At 40.4% G+C, this 25,992-nt stretch overlaps 2 protein-coding genes and 1 long non-coding RNA gene across 3 annotated transcripts; 2 read left to right on the top strand and 1 right to left on the bottom strand.

The window, feature by feature from the left end:
* Positions 1-8,623: 8,623 nt before the first annotated feature.
* Positions 8,624-10,211, top strand: LOC115773913 (uncharacterized). Its single transcript, XR_004019137.1, has 3 exons — positions 8,624-8,720; positions 9,329-9,661; positions 9,762-10,211. It is a non-coding gene; the product is annotated as an uncharacterized LOC115773913 (long non-coding RNA).
* Positions 10,212-14,946: 4,735 nt separating this feature from the next.
* Positions 14,947-17,038, top strand: LOC115774181 (uncharacterized). The gene is made up of 3 exons (XM_030721322.1): positions 14,947-15,864; positions 16,173-16,391; positions 16,645-17,038. Exons 1-3 carry the CDS (start codon positions 15,122-15,124, stop codon positions 16,877-16,879), a joined length of 1,197 nt encoding a protein of 398 aa, XP_030577182.1. The 5' UTR covers positions 14,947-15,121; the 3' UTR covers positions 16,880-17,038.
* LOC115774600 (G2/M phase-specific E3 ubiquitin-protein ligase-like) lies at positions 16,796-22,777 on the bottom strand. The gene is made up of 9 exons (XM_030721954.1): positions 22,630-22,777; positions 21,142-21,224; positions 20,002-20,051; positions 19,713-19,814; positions 19,275-19,585; positions 18,968-19,146; positions 18,552-18,721; positions 17,605-17,819; positions 16,796-17,466 (listed from the first exon to the last, which is right to left on the bottom strand). Exons 1-9 carry the CDS (start codon positions 22,775-22,777, stop codon positions 17,231-17,233), a joined length of 1,494 nt encoding a protein of 497 aa, XP_030577814.1. The 3' UTR covers positions 16,796-17,230.
* Positions 22,778-25,992: the final 3,215 nt, after the last annotated feature.

The raw sequence follows: 25,992 nt of genomic DNA on the forward strand, positions 1-25,992 counted from the left end.
TTCTCTGAATCATCCAGATGGTCACTGGCAAACTTCAAACGGGCCTGGACATTTGCTGGACCCTGCATGCACAGTAGGATTTTAATCCATGACAGCATAGTGCGTTACTAAAGGTTATCTTTGAGACTGTGGTCCCAGCTCTCTTCAGGTCACCTCTCACCAGGTCCCCCCGTGTAGTTCTGGGCTGATTCTTGACCTTTCTCAGAATCATCGTTACCCCACAAGGTGAGATCTTGCACAGAGCTCCAGATGGAGCAAGATTGACAGGCATTGTGTGTTTATTCCATTTTATAATAAGAGTCATTCCCTTCTCACCAAGCTGCTTGCCTATTGTCCTGTAGCCCATCCCAGACTTGTGTAGGTCTACAATTTTGTTGCTGGTGTCCTTAGACAGCTCTTTGGTCTTGGTCATGGTGGGGAGGTTGGAGTGTGATTGACTGAGTGTGTGGACAGGTGTAATTTATACAGGTAACAAGTTCAAACAGGTGCAATTAATACAGGTAATTAGTGCAGAATAGGAGGGCTTCTTAAAGAAAAACTAATAGGTCTGTGAGAGCCAGAATTCTTGCTGGTTGGTACGTGATCAAATAGTTATTTCATGCAATAAAATGTAAATGAATTATTTGAATGCAGTGGGATTTTCTGGGGGTTTTTTTGTTTTTTTTTGCAGATTCGGTCTCTCAACCTTTAAGTGTACCTACGATAAAAATTACTGACTATTCTTTGTAGGTGGGAAAACCTGCAAAAATAGCAGTGTATCAAATACTTATTTTCCCCACTGTAAATGTGGTTGAGCAGACGACTGAGAGTCAGAAGTTTATAACTGGCAGGTTGTTGGTTTAAACCCCTGAGAACCCACATGTGAGAGTTTGCGTTGGGAAAGTGGATGATTGATTCGTTCACCTGTTTATAAATTATCACTGAAGTTATGTCACACTTGCAGTCGAGTTATTGTAGCTGAGAAATTACAAAGAAACAAGAAGTGATTTTAGCTAATTTGAATGTTGTCCATTTCATAAATGTGTCACTCTCCAAACACTGAATCACTGAGATAAGATATAGGTCCAGTTGGCCATGCCTACAATTTCCCAAGGTTTTAAAAGCTGAAGTAAAATAACTTAAATTTTATGGTCTTTTTCATTTTCTATAAAAGCTTTATCTATTATAATGAGAATATATAATGGCACTAGTTCTTGTCCACAACTGTGTATGGAATATCAGATAATTCTGACAGGGTTTGAGAGCGATATGATTTTTTTAAATTCTGCCCTATGTGGAGTCCAGGGTATAACTGCCTATTTTTGACTACTTTTGGTATCATTTTTTTCTGCACAACCTCACATGTGTGACTGCAGAGTTCCTTCCCTCCTTCCATCCATCCATCCATCCATCCATCCATCCATTTTCTTCCAGTTATCCAGGGCCGGGTCATGGGGACAGCAGCCTAAGCAGAGAAACCCAGACCTCTCTCTCCCGAGCTTCCTCCGCCAGCTCATCCGGAGGGACCCCAAGGCATTCCTAGGCTGGCCGAGAGATATAATCTCTCCAGCGTGTCCTGGGTCTGCCCAGGGGCCTCATCCCGGAGGAGCAGCTGCTCTACTTTGAGCTCCTCTCGAATGACTGCACTCATCACCCTATCTCCGAGGGAGAGGCCAGCCACCCTTCTGAGGAAGCTCACATCTGCTGCTTGTTTTCATTTTCTCAGTGACTTCACCCCTAGTAATGGGCGAGTCCCCCTCATCCCCAGACTCTGCATCCACTACAGAAGGTGTGTCAGTGGGATTAAGGAGGTCCTCGAAGTATGCCTTCCACTGCCTGACTATAGCCTCAGTTGAATTTAGTAGTGCAGTCAGCCGCACTATAGACCGTGTGAGTAGAGCACCGTTTTCCCCTCATTAGTCACATGATGGTTTGCCAGAATTGCTTTGAGGCCATCTGAAAGTCTTTTTCCATGGCCTCACTGACATCCTCCCCCACCCAAGTTTTTGCTTCGGCCACTGCCCGAGCCGTGTTCCACTTGGCCTGCTGGTACCTGTCAGCTGCCTCCAGAGTCCCAAAGCCCAATAGGATGCCTTCTTCAGCTTGATGGCTCCCTTTACCTCGGGTGACCACCATCTGGTTCGGGGATTACCACAGCAGCAGGCACCAACTGTCATATGTGGCTGTGTGGGTTTGGACCCAAATGCAGGACGCACAAGACAAAACTAAATTGTGCGGCAGCTTTAATTTTGAAATCTTCTCACAGGATACAAAGCTCAAAATCCTAAACTCAACCAAGGCTGTACAAAAGACATAATAACAAGCCTGTGAGAAAATGGGAAAAACCCTAAACAGAGGAACACACAGCTAGGGGGAACACAGACAAGGACACAACAAAGAACAGAGAAAAACTTAGGGCTTAAATACACATAAAGAAATTAGGGAGAGTGGAGACACCAACCACCTTGCAGCCACAGCTCTGAGCAGCAGCCTCAACAATGCAGGTGCGGAACATGATCCATTCCGATTCAGTGTCCTCAGCCTCCCTCAGAATGCTGTTGATGTTCTGCCAGAGGTGGGAGTTGAAGATCTTGCGAACTGGGGCCTCTGCCAAGCATTCCCAGCACACCCTCACGATACATTTAGGTGCGCCGGGTCTGTCCAGCATCCTCCCCCCACCACTTGATCCAACTCACCACTGGTGATCAGTTGACAGCTCAGCTCCTCTCTTCACCTGAGTTTCCAGAACATATGGCAGCAGATCTGATGATACGATTACAAAATTGATCATCGACCTGTGACCTAGGGTGTCCTGGTGCCACGTGCACTTATGGACATCCTTATGTTTGAACATGGTGTTCGTTATGGACAAACTGTGGTTTGCACAGAAGTCCAATAACAAAATACCACTTGAGTTCAGATCGGGCAGGCCGTACCTCACTGTCATTGCCCACGTGAGCATTGAAGTCTCCCAGCAGAACAATGGAGTCACCGGATGAAGCACCGTTGAGCACCCCGTCCAGTGACTTCAAGAAGGGTGGGTACTCTGAACTGTCTTTCAGCCCATAAGTGCAAACAACAGTCAAGACCCATTACCCAACCCGAAGGTGCAGGAAAGCAACCCTCTTGTTTACCGGTGAAAACTCCAACGCACAGGCAGCAAGCCAAGGGGATAAAAGAACACCCACCCCAGCTCACCGCTTCTCACCGAGGGCAACTCCAGACTGGAACAGAGACCAGCCCCTCTCCAGGAGTCTGGTTCCAGAGTTCCGGCCATGTGTTGAGGTGAGCCCGACTATATCTAGCCAGTATCACTCAACGGAATACACTAGCTCAGGCTTCTTCACCACCAGAGAGATGACATTCCATCTCCCAATAGCCAGTCTGTCAGGCCTCCGCCCTTGGCCACCGCCCAACACACAATGCACCCAAACCCTATGACGCCTCCTGTGGGTGGTGGGCCTACAGGACGGTGGGCCCATATGTTCTTTTCGGGCTCTGACTGGCTGGGCATCACAGGCTAAAGCTTGGCCACCAAACGCTCTCCCTCGAGCTCCCTCCCTTGTCCCGGGTAGGGCAAACAGCTCCCTTGGTGACTCTTCCATAGGGGTCTTTGGAATCTGTTTTTGTCTGGCCTCTCACTTACCTGACTGCAATTTTCATTTGGGCATACTGTATTAATACATTTTACCTAAAATCACACAAAATAAATCCCACTTTTTAAAAAATCCAAGTTGAACCCTTCCATCTTCAACAGCTAAAGACCAATTACAAAATTACCATTCTTATCCAAGATTTTAGAAAAGGTTGTAGCTAAGTAGCTTACAGCCATCCTGGACAAACACAGTATCCTCGATAAAGTTCAGTCCGGTTTTCATAGAGTTCATTCCACAGAAACAAGCTCTTCTTAGAATTTCCAGTGACATTTTGTTGCGAAGTAATGCAGGAGAATGTTCAGTTTTGCTGATGCTGGACCTTACTTCTGCTTTTGATACTGTTGAAGATCACACTTTGCTTGATAGGTTCAGACACTGGGTGTTTGTATCTGGGTCTGCTCTTATCACTGCTATGCCGATGACATTCAGTTATATATCTCTAATTATGTGCTTAAATTCTATCAAAAGTTGGATGGCTGATAACTTTCTCCATCTTAATGAAGAAAAAACTGAAGTCCTCATTTGTGCCCCTGAAAAATTTGTGCCCAGGATAATGTAAACTCTTGGTACCCTTGACAAATTTGCTCAGTCTTCCATTAGGAACCTTGGGGTAACCTTTGACTCTGCTTTGACTCTTGATGTCCATGTCAAATCTCTAGTTCACTCTTACTTTTACCATTTAAGGAATATTGCTAAGTTAAGTTCCATTGTGTCATGTTCGGAACTTGAAATTGTTATTCATGGACTTATTTCCTCCCATTTGGATTACTGTAATGCATTGTTTACTTGTCTTAGCAAAAATTCATTGGAGCATCTCCAGGTTGTTCAGAATGTTGCTGCGAGGCTTGTGAAAAAGTCCTCTAAGTATTCTCATGTCACACCATTGCTGATCCAGCTGCACTGGCTCTCCATTAAATTCAGAGTCCAGTTTAAGATTCTGGTTCTGACTTTTAGAGCTCTTCATGGACAAGCACCAACTTACATCAATGAACTCTTACATCCGTCATTAGGTATCTGAGGTCATGTGATCAGGGCCTACTGGCTTTAATCATACAAGGTTGAAAACTACAGGAGACAGACCTTTTGCAACAGTGGAACTCTCTCCTTTTGTGCTTGAGAGCTGTGGATTCGGTGGTGTCTTTTAAAAAAAACAGTTAAAAACTCATCCTTTTAGACTTGCATTTGGTTAGGGTTTTTTTTTCTTCTATTTTCTTTCTGTTTTGCTCTGCTGTTGTGAAGCACTGTGTGATTTTTGTCTTGAGAGGTGCTATATAATTAAAATTTTACTTTACATACTTTACAAACATACCACAAACAATGCCCAGATGGGGTAATCACAAATAAACAAAAAGAGCTGCACAGTGGTAGCAGAAAAGCTAAAAAGACAGACATGATACGATACAATAAGAGCAACAAAATCCAGTGAAAAAGTATCCAGCAGGAGAAACGAACAAGGATAAGTCAGGAACATCCACACAGCAGGGAGCGGGATAAAAAGGCACAGATGAATTCAGTCATGGCAGGAAGCAAAATTACAAAAAGTCATGTGACAAACTAACTTTCAAAATAAAACAGGAAGTACCTGAATGAAAAAAAAGAAAACCCTGAAAACAATAAATGCACAAAGACAAACAGTGAGACAAAGACTAGAGGAACACAGTAAGAAAAGGAGCAAACACTCAAAAACACAAAGGAAGAGAAAACTAAGAATTATAACAGAAACCAAAGATACAGGTGCTGGTCATAAAATTACAATATCATGAAAAAGTTGATTTATTTCACTAATTCCATTCAAAAAGTGAAACTTGTATATTATATCACATAGACTGATATATTTCAAATGTTTACTTCTTTTAATTTTGGTGATTATAACTGACAACTGATGAAAACCCCAAATTCAGTATCTCAGAAAATTAGAATATTGTTCAATATTGAAGACTCCTGGTGCCACACTCTAATCTCAAAACTCAAGACACCTGCAAAGGCCTTTAAATTGTCTCTCAGTCTAGTTCTGTAGGCTACACAATCATGGGGAAGACTGCTGACTTGACAGTTGTCCAAAAGACGACCTTTGACACCTTGCACAAGGACGGCAAGACACAAAAGGTCATTGGTAAAGAGGCTGGCTGTTCACAGAGCTCTGTGTCCAAGCACATTAATAGAGAGGTGAAGGGAAGGAAAAGGTGTGGTAGAAAAAAGTGTACAACAACAGGGATAACTGCACCCTGGAGAGGATTGTGGAACAAAAGCCATTCAAAAATGTGGGGGAGATTCACAAAGAGTGGACTGCAGCTGGAGTCAGTGCTTCAAGAACCACCACACACAGACGTATGCAGACATGGGTTTCAGCTGTCACAGTCCTCGTGTCGAGCCACTCTTGAACAAGAGAAGCCTCTCACCTGGGCTAAAGACAAAAAGGACTGGACTGCTGCTGAGTGCTCCAAAGTTATGTTCTCTGATCAAAGTCAATTTTGCATTTCCTTTGGAAATCAAGGTCCCAGAGTCTGGAGGAAGAGAGGAGAGGCACAGAATCCACGCTGGCTGAGGTCCAGTGTAAAGTTTCCATAGTCAGTGATGGTTTGGGGTGCCATGTCATCTGCTGGTGTTGGTCCACTGTGTTTTCTGGGGTCCAAGGTCAACGCAGCCATCTTCCAGGAAGTTTTAGAGCACTTCATGCTTCCTGCTGCTGACCAACTTTATGGAGATGCAGATTTCATTTTCCAACAGGACTTGGCGCCTGCACACAGTGCCAAAGCTACCAGTACCTGCTTTAAGGACCATGGTATCCCTGTTCTTAATTGGCCAGCAAACCCGCCTGGCCTTTAACCCCATAGAAAATCTATAAGCTATGGTGAAGAGGAAGATGGGATACGCCAGACCCAACAATTCAGAAGAGCTGAAGGCCACTATCAGAGCAACCTGAGCTCTCATAACACCTGAGCAGTGCCACAGACTGATCGACTCCACGCCACGCTGCATTGCTGCAGTAATCCAGGCAGAAGGAGCCCCAACTAAGTACTGAGTGCTGTACATGCTCATACTTTTCATGTTCACACTTTTCAGTTGGCCAGCATTTCTAAAAATCCTTTTTTTCTATTGGTCTTAAGTAATCTAATTTTCTGAGATACTGAATTTGGGGTTTTCATTAGTTGTCAGTTAAAATCATCAAACTAAAAAGAATCAAACATTTGAAATATATCAGTCTGTGTGTAATGAATGAATATAATATACAAGTTTCACTTTTTCAATGGAATTAGTGAAATAAATCAACTTTTTCATGATATTCTAATTTTATGACCAATTCAATTCAATTTTATTTATATAGCGCCAAATCACAACAAGCAGTCGCCTCACGGCGCTTTGTATTGTGGGTAAAGACCCTACAATAATACAGAGAAACCCCAACAGTCAAAACGACCTCCTATGAGCAGCACTTGGCGACAGTGGAAAGGAAAAACTCCCTTTTAACAGGAAGAAACCTCCAGCAGAACCAGGCTCAGGGAGGGGCAGTCATCTGCCGTGACCGGTTGGGCTGAGGGGAGAGAAAAGACATGCTGTGGCACCTGTAATCGCAAAAACCATGAAAATTTGTTTGTCTTAATCCACAATCTGATATATTTGATTTTGTTTTTGTTTTCCACAGGTTCTTTTTAAAGCTGAAGATGATGTTGCAATAAACTATGAAAATGTTGAAGACTCTGCAGCTTCTGTCAGACTCCACTGATTAACATCAGCTCATCAGAGAAAACTGCTGGTATATTATCAACTTCATCTCATCTAGTTTTACAGGCTCAATCCTTGAGATACAAAACATAATATAAATATTAAATTTTTGAGTGTTTCAGTACATTTTCCGTTTTGTCTGATTGAAGATATATATTTAAGTCTTGATCTCTTTCTGTATTAAGCCAAGTATGAGTTTTATAACGTCTTTAATCATGTTTAGATAGAATCTGTATCAGTTTCCTGTTTCTTATTCTTTATGATAATGTAATCTGAAAATAAAATGTATTTCTATTCACTTTTAGTGTTTTTTTTCTTTCAGGTGTAACTGTTCTTGAGCAGAACAAATTTAACTGAGGATGTACAATCCAGGGTTTGAGAAAGGGCTCATTTTTCTAATCAGTTCTCCTCTATAATATACCTGTGTGATAAGAATCACCGATCAGTACAGAACACACTTCTAGAGTTATGGCACAAGTGTATGTTCTAGTGAAAGTTGCTTTTAGATAAATATGTGCACAGTTTTTGGTGCAGCTCCACTTTAAACTGTTAGAGATCATTAAGTCATCTCATCAGTGTGTTAATCATTTGTGTTTCTGATGTTTAACTGGTCATTATTAGACCTCATGAGCGCTGCTGTTGTTGTAACCACTTGCTTATTAAAACACTTCCTCTTCAGTTCTCAGAAAGAAATGACTTCAGATTAACAAAGAGGAAGAGGAGGGTCTCAGTCCATACAAGTATCTTATCTGCTGTATTACATATAGCTGCAGCTGTAAATTCAAGACTTCAGGAGTCAAACTGTGGTGGTGAGTGCTTTAACCCTTCAACTGTCAGTTCTTATGTGCTGTTTGTTTTCTGAAATTCAAAGAAAGAGGAGCTGCATTCATGGAAACATTTATCTTAACTAACAATCTTCACACATTCAACTTCCTCAGACATCTTTTTATCTTCATGGCGTCATTGTCACAAATGTGCTGTGAGAATGGACACAATGTGCAGCTGCTGAGTCTGAATATAATTTCTCTATACAATATTTTACCTTTATAAAAGGCTAATCCACCGCAGTGTGGTGATTTTCTCTAAACACAAACACTAAACAATGAATGTCAGAGATCACATAAGTTGATACACTCCACCAAAGCCTGACACAAACAAAAAGAAAAGAGAACTAAAAATGGCTAAAGCTGTGGTGAGGAAATGACTGATGACAGGAAGTACGATCATCTTAAAGAGTCGTCAGTTCAGAGACTGTGACAGTCGAGATCAGGAACAAGGAAGAAGTGAGACAGAGAAGCACGATGGATGAATTCAGATGGATTCAAATGTTTTTATGTCTGATGCTGATGATTCCGATTGCAGGTAAGGATACAGGAAACATTTTAAAAGCAGGAAAACTAAATGTTATCAATATTATTACAATCAGTAATATTTGCAGTGTAGTGTCTGAAATGCCTATGTGAAACTGCATGTATGTTGTCTCCTAAAAATGTAAGAACATTATAGCAAGAGGCCTTCTCAGGTTTGGGAGCTCATCTCCTCTGTTTATCTTGACCAAAAAAGGAAAGTTGTAAAACTATGGATTATCTGACCCCCCAAGAAAGCTGGTTTGAACCAGTCTGTGTGGGAGCGTGTCTACCATATGTTAAAGCCTATATAAGGCTGTAAGTTTCGTTGTTCGGTGTGCAGAAGATCATTGGCTTTCTCTCACCCAGATGTCTCGAGTGTCTGTTTTGACATTGTCTTTTTTGTAATAAAGCTGATGTTATTCTATAAAGACTGTGTTGACCAAGAATTCCTTCAAACACAACATCATGGTATCAAGATCAAGAAACCACAGCAGTAAATAGGACAGCTGAGCATGCTCTTTGGTTTTAGGGCAGTATGGACATGTTTATAAACTTGTGTCTAAAATCATAAAAAGTGCTGTATTCTAATTTATTTTCATATTTCTCTTCAATCTTCAACAGTATCTGTAAGTGAAAGATCCATTTTTATGAAACTTGGAGATGACGTCACTCTGCCTTGTCTAAATGTGATAGATGACCAGAATAACTGTGATGGTACTACGTGGATCTTTACTTCAAGAAACAAACCATCAGTAGAGCTGATCAGACTTGGACAGATTGGTGAAGAAGCCAAAAATCAATCAGACAGACTGAGTGTTACAGCGAACTGTTCTCTGGATATAAAGAAGCTCACAGTTGAGGATGTTGGTCGTTATTACTGTGTACAATACAAAGTAAGACAAACTCCACACACTCTGGTTCATCAGTCTCTGGTTCATCTTTCTGTTATTTCCTGTAAGTATTTACATCAACATGTTTTCACCTTAAACTCTTTTTACAGTAACTGTCTAATTTGTGCTGTCTTTGTCTCACATTATCACATTATGTTCACCAGTGACTGAACACAAAGATGCTGAAACGGTAACATTAAACTGCTCTGTGCTGACATCTGAAAAGTGTCATCACACAGTGAAGTGGATGATTAAATGTCGACATTTGGACAAAGATAACAATCAAATGGTGACCTCACAGACTGACTGCTCCACCACTGTGACTTTTCTGGAATCTCACTATTTATACTCATCAAGGTGTAACACAGTGAAGTGTGAAGTGACTGAAACTGACACAGGATGAGTGCAGCTGTTTACTTTCAGCCCTCAGCCCTCAGGTCAAGAAACAGGTGAGATCATCATCAAGTGTTTAAAATGAAGAAACCAAGCAGATAAACTGAAAGTAGCAGAAAATCAGAAACAACCACAATGACAATGAAGGATGTAAAATGTATCCTTACGTCACGTATTAGTAATACTTTTTTATTAAGACTTTTTAGTGGCACTAAATGATTTCAATGTGTCAAATTCAATAAATGAAGAACCGAAATGTGGAAAATGTTTCATGAGGTACAAACACTTGTAAAACTTGACATGAAATATTAAGAACTCTGTAACCCCAGAGTTCAGATGCTTAACTTTATTGAGAGCTTTACATTTAAAAACAGACACATTCATATCACGGTAATGACATATTCATCAATAAAATCTGACACAGTCAACAACAGCATCTGAAGATTTTAAAGCATTTTCAAAAGTTGAAGCCACTCTTTTGTTGGGTGTGTGTGTTAGCGGGTTGGTGGTGTGTGCTGTTGTTTCATTTCAGGGGCTGGCAAGCTGATGTCTCTTCACGGACTGGGCGGAGCAGGGGGCGGAGGCACACAGATCCTGCACACCTGCAGCGAGTTCCCAGTTATCAGCCCAGTATTTAGGACGGCGCCAGAGCCTCCTACCTTCGCCAGAGTGTCTGTGTCCATCGACGATTACGGACGCCTGTCATCGCCATCTTGGATTACCTGGTCTCCCCGCCTGCCTGCCCTCCCAGAGACATCAACACCCCACGCCGCTCGCTAACCCCCCTCCGAGCAGCTCCACCACGCTCTCCCCACACTGGCTCCCCCCACCCATAGCACCCTTGCTCATTACCTGAGTCTGGTTATAACAGTAGAAGTTTCCTGAGGACGTCTGTCATCTCTTGGTTATGTTTGTTCCCTGCTTTAAGAGAATAAACCCTCCTGTTTATTGCCTTTATTTTGTCTGCGTTTGGGTTCACCTTAGCTCGACACCAAGCCACAACAGTGCACTCTGGCCCATAATGGACCCAGCAGACCCAGTAAAGGTAGCCTTGGCTAAACAGGGAGCTAGACTTAGTGAATTGGAACAGGTTATTAGCTATCTCAGTGAACAGCAGCACGAGACTAGGCAGTTTCAGGAGTGTCATGGCCTGATTTAGTCAATAAATGAGAAACTTTCCTCGGCTGCTCCCCTTCCTGCCGCTAGCACCTCCGTAGCTGAGTTGCCCAGCAATCCCACCCCCGCCGTGCATCCTGCTGAGGCGGCAGGCAGCATGAGGGTAGGGTCTCCTTCACCTGAGAATTTTTCTGGGGACGTAGGTTCCGTTAAGTGGTTTTGTTTCAGTGTGAGATGGCTTTGGCTCGTTCTCCTAGCACATTCTCTAGTGACGCTTCAAAGCTTTCATTCATTATTGGCCTCTTGAGGGGCAAGGCCTTGGCATGGACGGAGGCTTTTTTAGTACACAACGACCTTAATTCGTATAGTTATGCTGATTTCCTTCGGGAGTTGAAGAAGACCTTTGTACACCCGGCTACGGAGGGTAGTGTGGCCCGGAGACTGCTTAGGCTTAAGCAGGGTACCAAGAGTGTGGCGGAGTTTGTCATTGATTTTCGCACGCTTGCTGCAGAGACAGGTTGGGCAGATAACACTTTGCAAGGTGTGTTTTTTCAAGCTCTAAATGAAAGAATGAAGGATCAGCTAGTCACGAGGGATGAGCCACCCTCTTTTGAAGAGCTGGTCTCTTTAGCATTGAAGTTAGATAATCGCCTCCGCGAGCGAGCCTCGCAGAGGGACTCCATTTCCCAGCCTTCCACGGGGTTTGCTAATGCTCGGGCTACTTCCGCATTGCTCTACTGGGGTTACGGCGTCGAGCTCGCCGCACCCAGCAGAGTCTGGTCCGGAATCGATGCAGACTGGTCGGGCCAGGTTAACACCCGAAGAGCGACAAAGGCAGTTTGTAGCAACAGTTTGTTTGTACTGTGGGCAGGATGGACATTTTGTGGCCAAGTGTCCTCTGCAGCCAAAAGGGAGAGCCCGCCAGTGAATTCGGGGATCCTGGTGGGTGGGGCACAGCGGCATTTCCCCTCTCGTCTTTTGTTGCCAGTGACTATTTTTGTTAATCATAATGCTTTCCCTTTTCTAGCCTTAGTTGATTCAGGAGCCGAGCAAAGCTTGTTAGATCGCAGTGTGGCTGAACACATAGGGGTGGAGATTGAACTGCTTCCCAGTCCTATTTCTGCATCAGCTTTAAACGGTGAAGTTATGGCTGAGATAACCCATCAGACCAACCCTGTTCATGTTGTAATTTCTGGTAATCACAGTGAACAGTTACGTTTTCTTGTGTTTTCTGCCCTAGTACCCCCATTGTGTTAGGGCACTCTTGGGTGAGAGTTCACAACTCTCACATTAATTGGTCCAAAGGGAGAGTAGAGACATGGAGTTTGTTTTGTTCAGCCAGTTGTTTAAATTCAGCTGTACCACTGCGGGGAGCCAAGGTCCCACCCTCTAAAGCAGTTGTCCCTGACTTAGTGGATGTCCCTCACGAGTATCATGATTTACACCCGGTGTTTAGCAAGGAGCAAGCCCTCACTCTTCCACCTGACCGACATTATGACTGCGCCATATACCTTCTCCCTGTAGCCCCTCTTCCTTCGAGTCGTCTGTATAACATTTCTGGGCCAGAGAGGGACACTATGGAACGTTACATCACGGACTCTCTGGTAGCAGGTATTATCCGGCGGTCCTCTTCTCCCTTAGGGGCAGGATTCTTTTTTGTATCTAAAAAGGATGGCTCGCTCAGACCGTGTATTGACTTTAGAGGGCTAAATCAAATCACAGTAAAGAATAAATACCCCTTACCATTGATTAGCTCTATATTTGAGCATTTGCAGGAAGTCACCATCTTCACTAAACTTGACTTACGGAACGCCTATCATTTAGTGTGTATCAGAGAGGGTGATGAGTGGAAGACGGCTTTTAAGACTCCCCTGGGCCATTTTGAATACTTGGTCATGCCAATTGGATTAACCAATGCCCCAGCTGTGTTTCAGGCTTTGATCAATGATGTACTCAGAGACTTCATAACATTTTTGTTTTTGTGTATCTGGACGACATACTGATCTTTTCCAAGACCCTCACAGACCATCAGATTCATGTGCGGAGTGTACTTAAGAGACTTTTGGAAAATCGCCTATTTGTGAAGGCTGAAAAGTGTGATTTCCATGAGCCCTCAATCTCTTTTCTGGGTTATGTTTTTGAAGGAGGGGAGGTGAAGACGGACCCAGCCAAAATCAAGGCAGTGGTGGACTGGAGGACCCCCACACTGTAAAAAGGGAATTGGGGTTTTAGTCAGCTGGACTCATGTATTTATGCTGAGTGAACTCAGTGCCCATTACAACTAACGAAGATGAGTTACAACAACTTCAACTTGAAAAAATACGTAAAAACTCAAAATCATCCGTTCAGTTAACTAAAGAAATCGCGTTAGGATTCGTATTTTATGTAATACGCATGCACCCTTAATATGACGTCATGGTCACATGATGCTCACAGTCGCGGGTCACATTTGAAATTTAGCGAAGAACCTGGCAGCCATGTTGGTTAAGAAGTGGACTGTACGTTATTATCAAGTAAGTATTTCTAGCTTTTTTATTCCGAAGCATTAAACATCCATACTCTGCCTCTGTCAGTCACCGCAACTTTTAATGCATATTTCATGTTTAGTTCGTTGTGGCTTTAGGCAGTACAAGTTTGCTCGCTGGTTAGCTAGCTTGCAAAACCTGTTGACTTAACGTCAGATTTGATTAAATCTGCGGTTAGTTTTGGTGAGCGGATATAGTCTTTATTCTAAATATTTCCCTTCTTGATATTTAGCTGTCTCGGATGCATGCACAAACCGTTGCTGCTCTCACTCCCTCTGCAGAAAGGGTTTCTGCATTTTGCACTGAACAAACAAAAACGGCTGTCGGTGATTTGATGAGAATGCGCGCACATGCACACGCCTGTCTGTACTGATGACTGTCTGAGGTGCTGTAATGTGATGTTAAAATTATATTAGTGTGCATGCTGTAAAGGTTGCTGCATGTCTCTTAGAATGGAGCCACCATCATCATCATCATCATCTTAACGTCCTCTCCTCCTCCTGTCTGCTGTCAGCGGCAGGAGGAGGAGTTTGGTTTTCTCCATCATGGCTTTGAAACTTAAATTCAGTTCTGTGAGATACAGAAATTGGGTGACACTGTATATAACCATGGTTAATAATTGGTGAATTGATAGTTTTACTTTTCATAAATGATATTATTATTGATATTAAATAGAAGTACTAATATTAATAATGTAATTACTTTGTTTCTCATTAAGTCATTTTGTGACACAAACTATATGTTATATAGTATATATAATAAAATACACACATCATTGTATCATATTTCATAAGGCATGACAATCAGCTCTGACAGTATAATTTATAAAAATCAAATTATGGTAGCACTAATTACTGGTTCAAAGAAGGTGCTAATTATTGAATTGTTTCAATGTAAAAAAATAATACATTAGCTAAAGTTTGTGTATTAAGTTATCAAAGTGTTACAGTGTTACAGATTGTTTGATCATCTCTTTCTCTTTGTGCAGTTGCAGTTTTTTAGAAGCCAAGCTGCGGTCTACACACAGAAGCAAAAGGTATTGCTAAATTTTAATGTATTTGATTTTTCTATTCATTCATATTAATTTTACTACAGTTAAATCATCATTAAAATCAGTTCACTTAACATTATTAATTTTTTTTCTGTTTTTGCAGTGTTATCTACGGTGGCCCTGAAGTGCAAAGCACAACAACATTAACTAAGCACAATTACAAATTACGAAAGCACAACAACATTAACGAAAGCACAACAACATTAAAGAAAGCACAACAACATTAACGAAACACAATTACAAATTACGAAAGCACAACAACATTAACGAAAGCACAACAACATTAACGAAAGCACAATTACAAATTAGGAAAGCACAACAACATTAACAAACCGGAAAAGGTAGGTCCCAGTGGGAAAACCTGGGAAATCGCTGATTGGACGACGCCACTTTTGGCTTTTGAACCGGAAGTTATGGCTTTAGCGCGGTTGTTGATAAAATGAATATTACTGGTAATCCAGACGTAGCTACCGCTATCCACGAATATTTTGAGTCAGGACATACATACGAGGTGATACTGGACATGCTCAGGACTAACCACGATGTTTCATTTAGTATGCGTACACTGAAGACGCATTTAAAAGAAGCTGGACTGTACAGACGACGGAACTACTCTCCACTTCCTGAAGTGAGACATGCCATTATGACAGAGCTGAGAGGACCAGGGCAGTTGTTTGGCTATCGGACTATGTGGCAAGTTCTCAAACAAAAACACAAGCTACGTGTCAAACGTGATGGAGTTATGAGACTGTTGAGACAGCTGAATCCTCAAGGAATCGCCATGAGGACTCGCAGGAGGTTTACAAGACGCACGTATCACTCCATGGGGCCCAATTACATATGGCATGTAGATGGTTACGACAAACTGAAGCCATTCGGCTTGGCGCTCTCAGGATGTATAGATGGTTTTTCAAGAAGAATGATGTGGCTTGTTTGTGGAGCAACCAACAACAATCCTTCTGTCATTGCTCTCAATTATATAAACTGTGTCAAGAGTCTTGGAGTGATACCAATGAGACTACGAACAGACCTCGGGACTGAGAATGGGACTTTGGCAGCAATACAGTGTACCCTCCGTCATGCGCACACAGACTATTATGCTGGATCATCAAGCCACAGTTACGGATCATCAACAGGGAATCAACGCATCGAGTCATGGTGGTCTTTTCTCAGAACAGGAAGGTGGGTACATCTGTGTTTGGTAGATGCGATGTACAGTGGAAGCTGCCCAGTATTGATTTTATAACATTTTCTTGTTTTGCCAACTATCATGCCATATTGAGTTTGATCCCCAAATTACTTACCATAAGCAAATGTTTTGTTTTCAAAATTAGTATTTTCCATTGTCTGGTTACAGAAGGTACACCGACATTTTTAAACTACTTGGAAAAGAAACTAATTTTTTGTTTAACATACATTTCTATCATACAATATCAAAATGAGCAGAAATTAACAAGAACAGAACCATTTTGAATTTAATTTATCCCCAGGTCTCAGTTTTGGATGGACTTGTTTGGAGATCTAAGAGACTTCGGAACCTTCAATGGAAGCCATGAACATCAATGCTTGCTGAGATTCTGCTTCAGCAGTGTTCTGCAGAAAGACCTGGATGAATGCAAAGACCTCTGGAACAAACACAGGATCCGGCCAAGCAGACTTGCATCATGTCCTGGGGGAATTCCAGATGAACTCTATCTCTTGCCTCACAGGTAATTGTCATCTTCACAGAAAGAAATCACCTTCTGCATTACATATTAATGCAGTATTCTTATAGCACAAGTTGGGAAATATATTTTAATCATTGTACGAGTAAATACAGTTCATTTATGAGCTATCACTTTCTGGTGCTCACTTATACAGATCCATGTAGCCAGCAAACAAATCTGACATATTAAACTATTTGTAGTACATGTAGAAAATATGCTTCACAATTCTATTATTAATTCTATTCTGATTTTGCAGATATGGTTCAAGAGACTGTGGATTTGCTGTTGAGGAGAGGGAACTGGATGTGTTCCCTGAAGCAAGGCAAGCGACTGAATTGTGTGGTGATCAAAACATTGAGGAATACCTACAACAGGCTGTACAACAAAATGGACTACAGCAGCCACAAGACTGGGAATCAGCCACAGAACTGTATTTATTGCTGAAAGATATAGCCAGGTTTTGGACAAACTACCTGAACCCAAATTTTTGATCTTTTGTTTCCTGTTCCTTCTGCTAAAATGAAAAGTAATACATTATTCAAAACATACAAAGCGACAGGTGGATTAAAACATTTAAAATGAACTGTGTATTCAGTCTTAACCCTGAAGACAGACTTGACACATTCTGAATAAAACTCTGTAACAACGTGTTCAGCATGTTTCAACTTGCCTATACTGTAAATTATTTAGCTCTGCGAACCAAAAAACACCAAAAATGTTTAGCAAAACACTAAAGTAGCTTTTCGCTTCAATGTGTTACAAAACTTGCTTACAGTGGTAGTATGCCAACAGCATCTGAACTAGACTGAACAGGAATCAGTAACTGGCATTTGACCTTAGATTTAATGACAGCCGAATCCTGGAGCATTTTGGATCCCAAAGTCCATGTTTGCCTTAAAAACAATGTATGATTCCAAAAGCGGTAGCTTCAGTGTATTTGCACAGGTGTTTGCAACTGGAAAAGGTGAATCACTTAAAAACTCGAGGCGTGGAGGTGGCATTATGCCTGCTGGTGGAAGTGCTGCCAGACCTGTAGCAAACATCAACAGATCTTCCAGAGATACAGCTGTCATTTTTTCTGAAAGAAGAAAGTAAACATTGTAGTTGGATTTTGCATTGAGGAAAATTAATTACCTTATTTCTTCTTTCCTTTCATTATAACTAAAAAAAATAAAATAAATAAATTCTAAACAACACACAATCTGTCCATGCAAACCTTCTGAATCAAGGAGATAATCTGCCCAAAAGCCCAGTGTTTTTCCCTCCTTCTGACGCCTGTTGCTTCCTGTTGCGCTGAGATCTGGTCTGAACATGGTCTCCAAGTCTGAAGCAGTCAGGGCCTTGGCAGAGAAGCATAAGACTGGGGACAGAACACTGGAATGCTGCTGCAGTGCAGGGAGGAAACCAAGACTTGCCAATCCATCTTTGAATCTGTTAAGGATAAATGCATAACAGTGTTAGAATTGATTTAAAGCATAGATATGAACTATTCCATATCCGTCAACATGTGTAAATGCCAATGACAGTTTTAGTTTAATATACCTGGATAAATTTAAAATGAATAGTGTCATACACCAAGTAAAGCTCAGGTGTTTATGTAGGACCACTCATACACAAAACTATTAACAGTGCTCAGAAATCATTAGTAAAAGCAAAAATAGATAATTATGATTTAAGCATTTTTAAAAAAATGTTTTCACACTGTTTGTCAAACAGCTTATTTTTTAGAAATCCCTTTTTAAAAGTAATCATGTAGCATGAATAATGATTCTAAAGCACTTTTAGAGTTATGGTGACAGACAAACTATTATACATACATTTCTTCGTGGATGATAAAAATGGTGAAACTTAAAATTTGGCAAGTATTGATATATTCCTAACATTTTACCTGAAGGGGGCAAAAAGATGGGTTAGCAACTGAAGATAAAAACAAAAAAAATTAAGGAAAGAAGCTTGTTAAATCTGATATGATCAGGTAATTTGTTGTTGCTGATCAGATTGCATGGTTGTTAATTAGCTTTTCATAATAAATAAAGGTCTCATGATATCAGTGGCTGCTGTAAACAACTGGCAATGCTTAATTCATATTAAGTAATGAGCTTAGAACCGCAGATTAGTTTTAAAATATTTTCAGCCATAAATGGCAGACAGGTTATTACTTACCGTTGAATGGCACTGTGGTTTCTGTCAATGATGTACCATCTGAGATACTCCTCCACAAAAGCTTGCTTCTCACATGTCTTCACACTTCTGAGGCATCCAGCAGTTTGGAACATGGTACTGTTTTGCAAAATTACATTTTGCAGAGATTCCTCTGATTCTGCTTCCAGGACCTTATAGAACAAGCAGTTTATTGTAAGGAAAACTACCAAGATATAAATTTGACAACCTTTTTATAATGAAGACAAATACAGGATTAAAATTATTCCATTTGTGACTTCACATTTGTTGAGAGAGGGTGAAATATGCCCTTTCAAAAACAGAAATAATTCGCTCAACCATAATCTTTATCTGAATGTCAAAATAATCTTTACTTGTCCTACAGTAAATCTGTTCCCTGAGCCTAGGTCATTTCCTACCTGCTGCAGAACTTTCCCTATCTCCTCATCTTGCACATCTTCTACAGTTGCGCTGAAACTTGGATTCCCTATCATGTGGTTGACCAGGTTCTTTGACAGAAAATGTGGTGCTGGTCCCCCGTGTACAATGGATACAGCAATCATCTTTCCTGCTAAAAAATACTCATCTTCCCTGGCAGCTGTTATACAGAGCACAGAATTATTGTGGTTATTACTACTTAAATCTGCCTATGATAAAAATATGAGATGTTTCTGAAAATTTTGATTTTAGTAGTACAACCACTTCACTATACCTAAAAAGACTCACCTCTTGAATTGCAGACAAGATAACGGTTTTCTGGGGGTCCATCGAAGATGGGGCGATTTCTCAGATGGCTCATGAGAAGTGTAAGGAATTCACGCCTTGGGCCGCCTGTATCCAACCCTTCTTCAAAGCAGCCAGCATCGTCATTAAACTTGATGAACATGTCATTGCTGTCAGAGTACGTGCTGCGTTGAAATCCGCGAACAGCTCCATCCCATACATCTGACCGACATATATTGAACCTGCTGACCTTCTTGCGGTCAATTGCCAGTGCCAGATGTGCAATAATTTCATGTGCCTGCACATTTGTTTTTCTAGAAAAAAAGAAAATATTTTAAACACAGGATGTACTTCTTTACTGATTTATCAAACTATGCATAATGTAATTATGTGCAGGAACAGATGCTGGTTAATTGAAGACAAAATGTCTAAATTACTAACACAGGCTCTTCTGTAGGCAGCTCTTTCTCTTTGTCATGAGTAAGATCTTCAACATCGTCTTCGTCGTCAATCAGAATGGGTTCAAACAGGTTGGTGTAGTTTCTGCAGACAAAAAACGTGCACACATCATAGATGAAAAAAGAAATACATAAGCCTGCAGTTCCAGCTTTCTAGAACCAAACATTTAATTTATGACACAAGTCAAATATAAAAGATTCAAAGTAAATATATTTATAATCATTATCATTTTGTCTCATCCCCTGTAATAATTACAGGAGATACAACACACCTGTAACAGGAGCTCTGGACAGTGAGACATTCACGGGTGCCTGGATCTTTCTGTTATCCAAATCTATATCCTGAAAACACAAAAATGAGAATGAGTGAAAATTAATGTTTGGCCAATTTAGAACTATTTTAATATCCTAACAGTTTAAAGGATTGAGAGGAGAATCTGTGGATTGTGGTGCGAGATGAAGGTCAGTCGAAAAAAGTTCACATTCTGCATTTTACGCTGCTCACATCCAAAAATTGCTGTAAATGCTACAAATATAACAAATCTTTCAAAAATAAAACAGTTAGTACCTGTTGTACTTCATTTGAAAGCACTAGATCCCCAACATCATCCCTTAGAGGGCAAAGAAAAGCATATATCATTGCGTATTATGAAAATATGCAGTCATGGAATTCATTATGAGACTGCCCCGTTTTCTTCAATGTCCTGTTTATTTTATTGCCCTGTAACTCCTCTGTGCATCATGTGACTAAAACAAACAGAAAAAAACATGGAATGCCTAAAAGCGCTGTTTTTGGCAGTATGGTACTATAGCTATTAAAGTGAAGTGATTTTTGTCATTCTCGCAAAGATTTTGTAGAAAATTAATAGATATAAGTTTTCAAAGTAAACTCTTATGAGCTATTTTTGTTGTTATTGTATTTGCCTAAACAAATGTACCTTTACTTGTACCAGACAGTAAAATGAACAAGACATTGAAGAAAGCAAGGGTGGTCTAATAATTATTTCCATGCCTGGATATTTGACATTTCAAAAACAAACAAGCATCCAGAAAATAAACAAGCAATACAAGCACTTTATAGGACATGTAACCACATACAGGACAAATAATCAAAGTAAATGTCATTAATACATACTGTATGCAAATACAGTAAAGGCTAAAATACTTTTGGTACACATGCACATGTCATGCTATGAAATGTTCTTAAAATATAACTTACTCTGTTTCTGCCACTTGTTGTAAAGGACTGCTTTCATCCAGAGGTTCCCATGGCTGACGTAAAGACACACAATGCATTTCACATAAAAACATTTACATAGTTCTATGGAGTTGAGGTAAAAGGTAAATGGTGCTTGTGATGGTCGAACAACCCAAAAAAAAGACAGACTAAATACATTTTAAATTGAACTTACCAGTGTATCAGCAAGATCCAACTCTGAGGATTTTTTAATAACAATCTCTGGGTCAGAGTCAGACAAGTCTGACAAATTTCCAACTGCAAAACATGAAAAAAAAACCCTAACTTAATTTCTACTAAGTGATAATACTATATTTGTTAAACAATGTTACACCCGAATGCATAAACATAACATTTCTAAAAACTCATGACTCAGTAGATCCCAGAGTGTATGGCTTTCAAGTTTCTAGGAAGTAACTTGACATGTAGGAGCTAATCTTTGTTATTGAGTTGATTGATTTATGCCAGTGATGCTTACTTGCACAACTTCAAAATTTATATTTGTTGAAGTTTAGGCGATGTGTGCCAAACTCCACACACAAACACCACAGCTTACCTTCTTCAAAGTCCCTTTTCAAGCAGATGAAAACAGTAATCCTTTGATATGGCTTGCCAACTTCAGCCTTATAAGCACCAAGGGTAAAAGGTCTTTGTGTCCCAGGGATATTAATAACCTCTGTCCCATCTGGATACAGAAGAAGGAAAGGCCCATCTTTTATATCTTTGTTGAAGTCCTTCATTTTTTTAACAGCCTGACTAAGCAGAGTTGTGGCAGAGATGTCTGGGTCTGTTGTAAGGGAAATATTTTTTCCACGTTGTGGCCTTAGACCACCCTTCTGAATGACCATCAAGCCAACATTTATCTGAAAGAAAGAAGATGTGAAAGACTGAGCAATGTTTAAAAATAATTGTCAAACTTGTTCTTTTTGTTTTTAAATCTTGTGTTACATGTTGCAATAACAACCAAATGGACCAATTATTTACTAATATCAGTCAAAGCACAATGATGGAAACCCTTACTTTTAAACCACAGATTTGGATACAAACAGTTCATAATAACGGTTGGTAATTTATTAATCAACAGCTGATTTACTATTTTGAATGATCATGAATTGACAATATGCTATTACTGGTTATCAATTATTCTGCATAGCTTTGTTCCGCTGAACTTTCTTCATAGATAAAAGCTGCTTGTTTTCAGTCGGAGCCATGATGAACCTACCCGAACTTTTATTTTTTCCTTGTGCTTTAACCCCTTTCTCCCTACAGAATACTTTTGCCGCTCCTCGTTTTTCTTTTGTTGATATTCTAGGAAGGTGCTGAAGGCTGGAGTCGGGCAGGGTGGAATAGTCTGTCGTGCTGAAGTCAAGGAAAAAAATGACAAAGTCGCACATCAGAGAGATGCATAGTCCTATAAACGACATGCCATACTAACCAGAGCAACACAGGTTTTCCAGGAAAATAGCGCCCAAGAATGCAACGGACATTTATATTTGATCTATAAATGCTGCTGTATTACTGAAACCTAGGCACACTTTTAATTCAGCATTTGAATTTACAAGGCCCATTTAAATGAGAACGGACACGGTCTGTACACCGCTAATGTTAGCAAGTTACTACATCCATAAGACAAACAAACCATTCTTCATGCTTATGAACTTACTTGAAGGCTGTGGAGTACTTCCGACACATATTTCTTGAATCCTCTTGCCACAGTTGCTGCAAAAGTTTGGTGACAGCTCAACCAGCTCTTTCCCGCAGTTAGGACAATACATAGCGATATGACTGTCTTGCCGCCGAGCGCACGCCATAACTTCCGGTTCAAAAGCCAAAAGTGGCGTCGTCCAATCAGCGATTTCCCAGGTTTTCCCACTGGGACCTACCTTTTCCGGTTTGTTAATGTTGTTGTGCTTTCCTAATTTGTAATTGTGCTTTCGTTAATGTTGTTGTGCTTTCGTTAATGTTGTTGTGCTTTCGTTAATGTTGTTGTGCTTTCGTAATTTGTAATTGTGTTTCGTTAATGTTGTTGTGCTTTCTTTAATGTTGTTGTGCTTTCGTTAATGTTGTTGTGCTTTCGTAATTTGTAATTGTGCTTAGTTAATGTTGTTGTGCTTTGCACTTCAGGGCCACCGTAGTTATCAGTTGTCATTCAGTGTAGTTTCTAATAAACTGAAGTGTCTCCATATCTAAATACATTAAAACCTCGAAAACAGTTTTTTTTTCTTCTTAGTAAAAAATGATTTTATGCTTCAATGCAGGCTGTGCAGTGCAGTCAATGAGGTGTTCTTGCAAGTGTTGTATTTAGAGTACTTTGACTGGGTGAGGACTATTTGGTAATTATGCATTTTTTGAATGTTTGCTAGACATCTTGCTGTAATGTCACCTAACATGGACTAAAATGAAAATATTGTACTAAAATTATGTAATGTCACCTCTTCATATAGGTCCTCATGTAATTCACAAGGCTGATGGACCTCAGTTCATTCTATGAGCATCTGGACAGCCGTCTATTCAGTGGTTCAGGTCAAATGAGGGGGTTAAAGAAATTACATCCATACTGGAACGTCTTCACAAGGATGTGAGTACATTTCTTTACTTTGAAATTGTTTCAGTGCAATAGAGACTTGAGACTAGAGACTTGCCAGTATACTCAGTGTTTGTCACAAGCCCAGATAAATGGGGAGGATTGCATCAGGAAGAATATCTGGTGTAAAATCTTTGCCAAATCATACATGTAGCTCAGCAAGAATGAGAATTCTATACAGCATCAGCTGGGGTTGTCTTATGCAGAGCTGTAGCAGCTACAGATAAAGCTGAAGAGCCATACCATGAAGGTATGGGAAAGAGTTGTAGAAGAGAGGTGACGGGCAGTGAGCAGCAGGATGGTTTCATGCAGAAAATGAGCGCAACAGTAGAAAGCCAGTAGAAGAGTGAAGGGGGAGGTTTACAAGATGGTAGTGAGACCTGCTGTGATATGTGGTTTGGAGGTGGTGGTTCTGGCAAAAAGACAGGAGGCAGAGCTGGAGGTGGCTGGGTTGAAAATGTTCAGCTCTCCATTGGGAGTGACCAGGATGTAGAGGATCAGAAATAGTGACATCAGAGGGAAACAACTTAGTCTCCAAACTGCTTAAACTGAGCAGATTAGAAAGGCAAGGCTGAGATGGTTTGGACATATGCAGAGAAAGGATAGTGGATATACTGGACAAAGGAAGCTGAAGATGGAGCTGCAAGGCAGGAGGAAGACCTCAGAAGACTCATGGAATGACGACATGCAGAGGGTTGGCATGGCAGACGAGGATGCTCGGGATAGGGTGGCATGGAGGCAGATGATCCACTGTGGTGACCACTAAACGAAGCAGCTGAAAGAAGGAGAATGTATCAATAGGGATAAGACAGGAGGAGGAAAGATGGAAATGAAAGGAGTGAAGCGGATGGGAATTAGGAGAGCGGGTGAACCTAAATACTAAAAAGGTAGATTTAATGTTGCCAAGTCCCTTCTCTGATCTACTTGTCTTAATCATCTAATGCTTCCTTGATTTATTTTTTCTTTTACATTTATTATTAGTTTGTATATAAAAATATTTTTTATTAAATAAATATTGTCTTGTAAAATTCAAGCATCACAGTGTGGAACCAAAATGTGTACTTGAAATCACTTGTGGACTGATGGGCTCATATAATTCTGATGGCAGCTGTATGCTCTGTTGGCAGGCATCGAATCAAAGGCAGTTGGGCAGCAGCACTGCAGAGCCTACCAGGGTACATGAGGAAGAATCCTGCATTCCTGAAGATGTGTGAGGTAAGAGTTTATCATTTAAAATCAGACAAAAAACAAAACTAGTTCACAGTGAGCAGGGTAACACTTGTGCCCCCTGGATGCTGAATGATATGACAAAGGATTACAAAAGCACTGACACCTTTGTTTTGTTTTTCATGAAGCCTACAGATCCTGAAGACAACATCAAGGGAATGATCACTGGAAGATGAAGATGAGAGGGAACCTCTTCCAGCTTCCTACAACGATGTCGACATTGTAATCAAGGAAAAACTCGTCATCCGTCACCTGCGTGATGCCCCCAATGCTTTTGTGAACCTGATGGGACTGCTGAACATTCTGAACCTTGAATGTCCAAAAGACTTGAAGTACACTTTTGAGGTAATCCAGCACCTTTTTATGGGAGTGACTTTTGACTTGTGTACTGCAGGAGTCCACTCTGAAGAATAAATTGCTCAGGGATGGGAAGATGTTTCTGCACTTGTCGTAAAGTTACTGTACTCGTGATGTTGTCCTTTGGTGCCAACATCACTGAAGAGCTTTATAAATCTACTGCTACTACATACTGCAGTTTATTTTATATTCTGTGTGCTCTCAGGAATAACTGTCTTTGAGACATTTGAATTTAAGAATTTTGAACAAGTCTCTTGTTGACATTAATGCAATAAAATTCTTGACAGAAATACATCTTGAGATATTTTTGTGTGCATTATGATTATGTTTAAGATGGATTTGTTCATTGTTGAATTATAGTAGTTTTGTAGGTATTAGTTTTCTCATTGAAATAAGCTTTTCCAAAACTTAAACTGTAAAAACGAATTTGTTGACTCAACTTGACTTAGTCAAGTAAACTTGTTGCTTTGACTCAGTTAAGTTTTGAAAATGTAAAGCTTCAAGTGAACAACACTGAAATAAATGAGTTGATCCAACATGCTGTTTGTTGACTTAACTTTTCATATAAATTAATTTGAACTAAAAATGATTAGTTAGTTGAACTAAAAGCATGTAATCTGAACTCAGTTTATCAAGTTCAGATTACATGCTTTTAGTTCAACTAACTAATCATTTTTAATCCAAATTACTTAACTTTTTATATAAAGTCAACAAACTGCATGTTGGGTCAACTCATTTATTTAAGTGTAGTTTACTTGAAGCTTTACATTTTCAAAACTTAACTGAGTCAAAGCAACAAGTTTACTTGACTGAGTCAAGTTGAGTCAACAAATTAGTTTTTACAGTGCACTTCTCGCA

Source organism: Archocentrus centrarchus, chromosome 24 (assembly GCF_007364275.1).
Source record: "Archocentrus centrarchus isolate MPI-CPG fArcCen1 chromosome 24, fArcCen1, whole genome shotgun sequence".
Classification (NCBI taxonomy): Eukaryota; Metazoa; Chordata; class Actinopteri; order Cichliformes; family Cichlidae; genus Archocentrus; species Archocentrus centrarchus.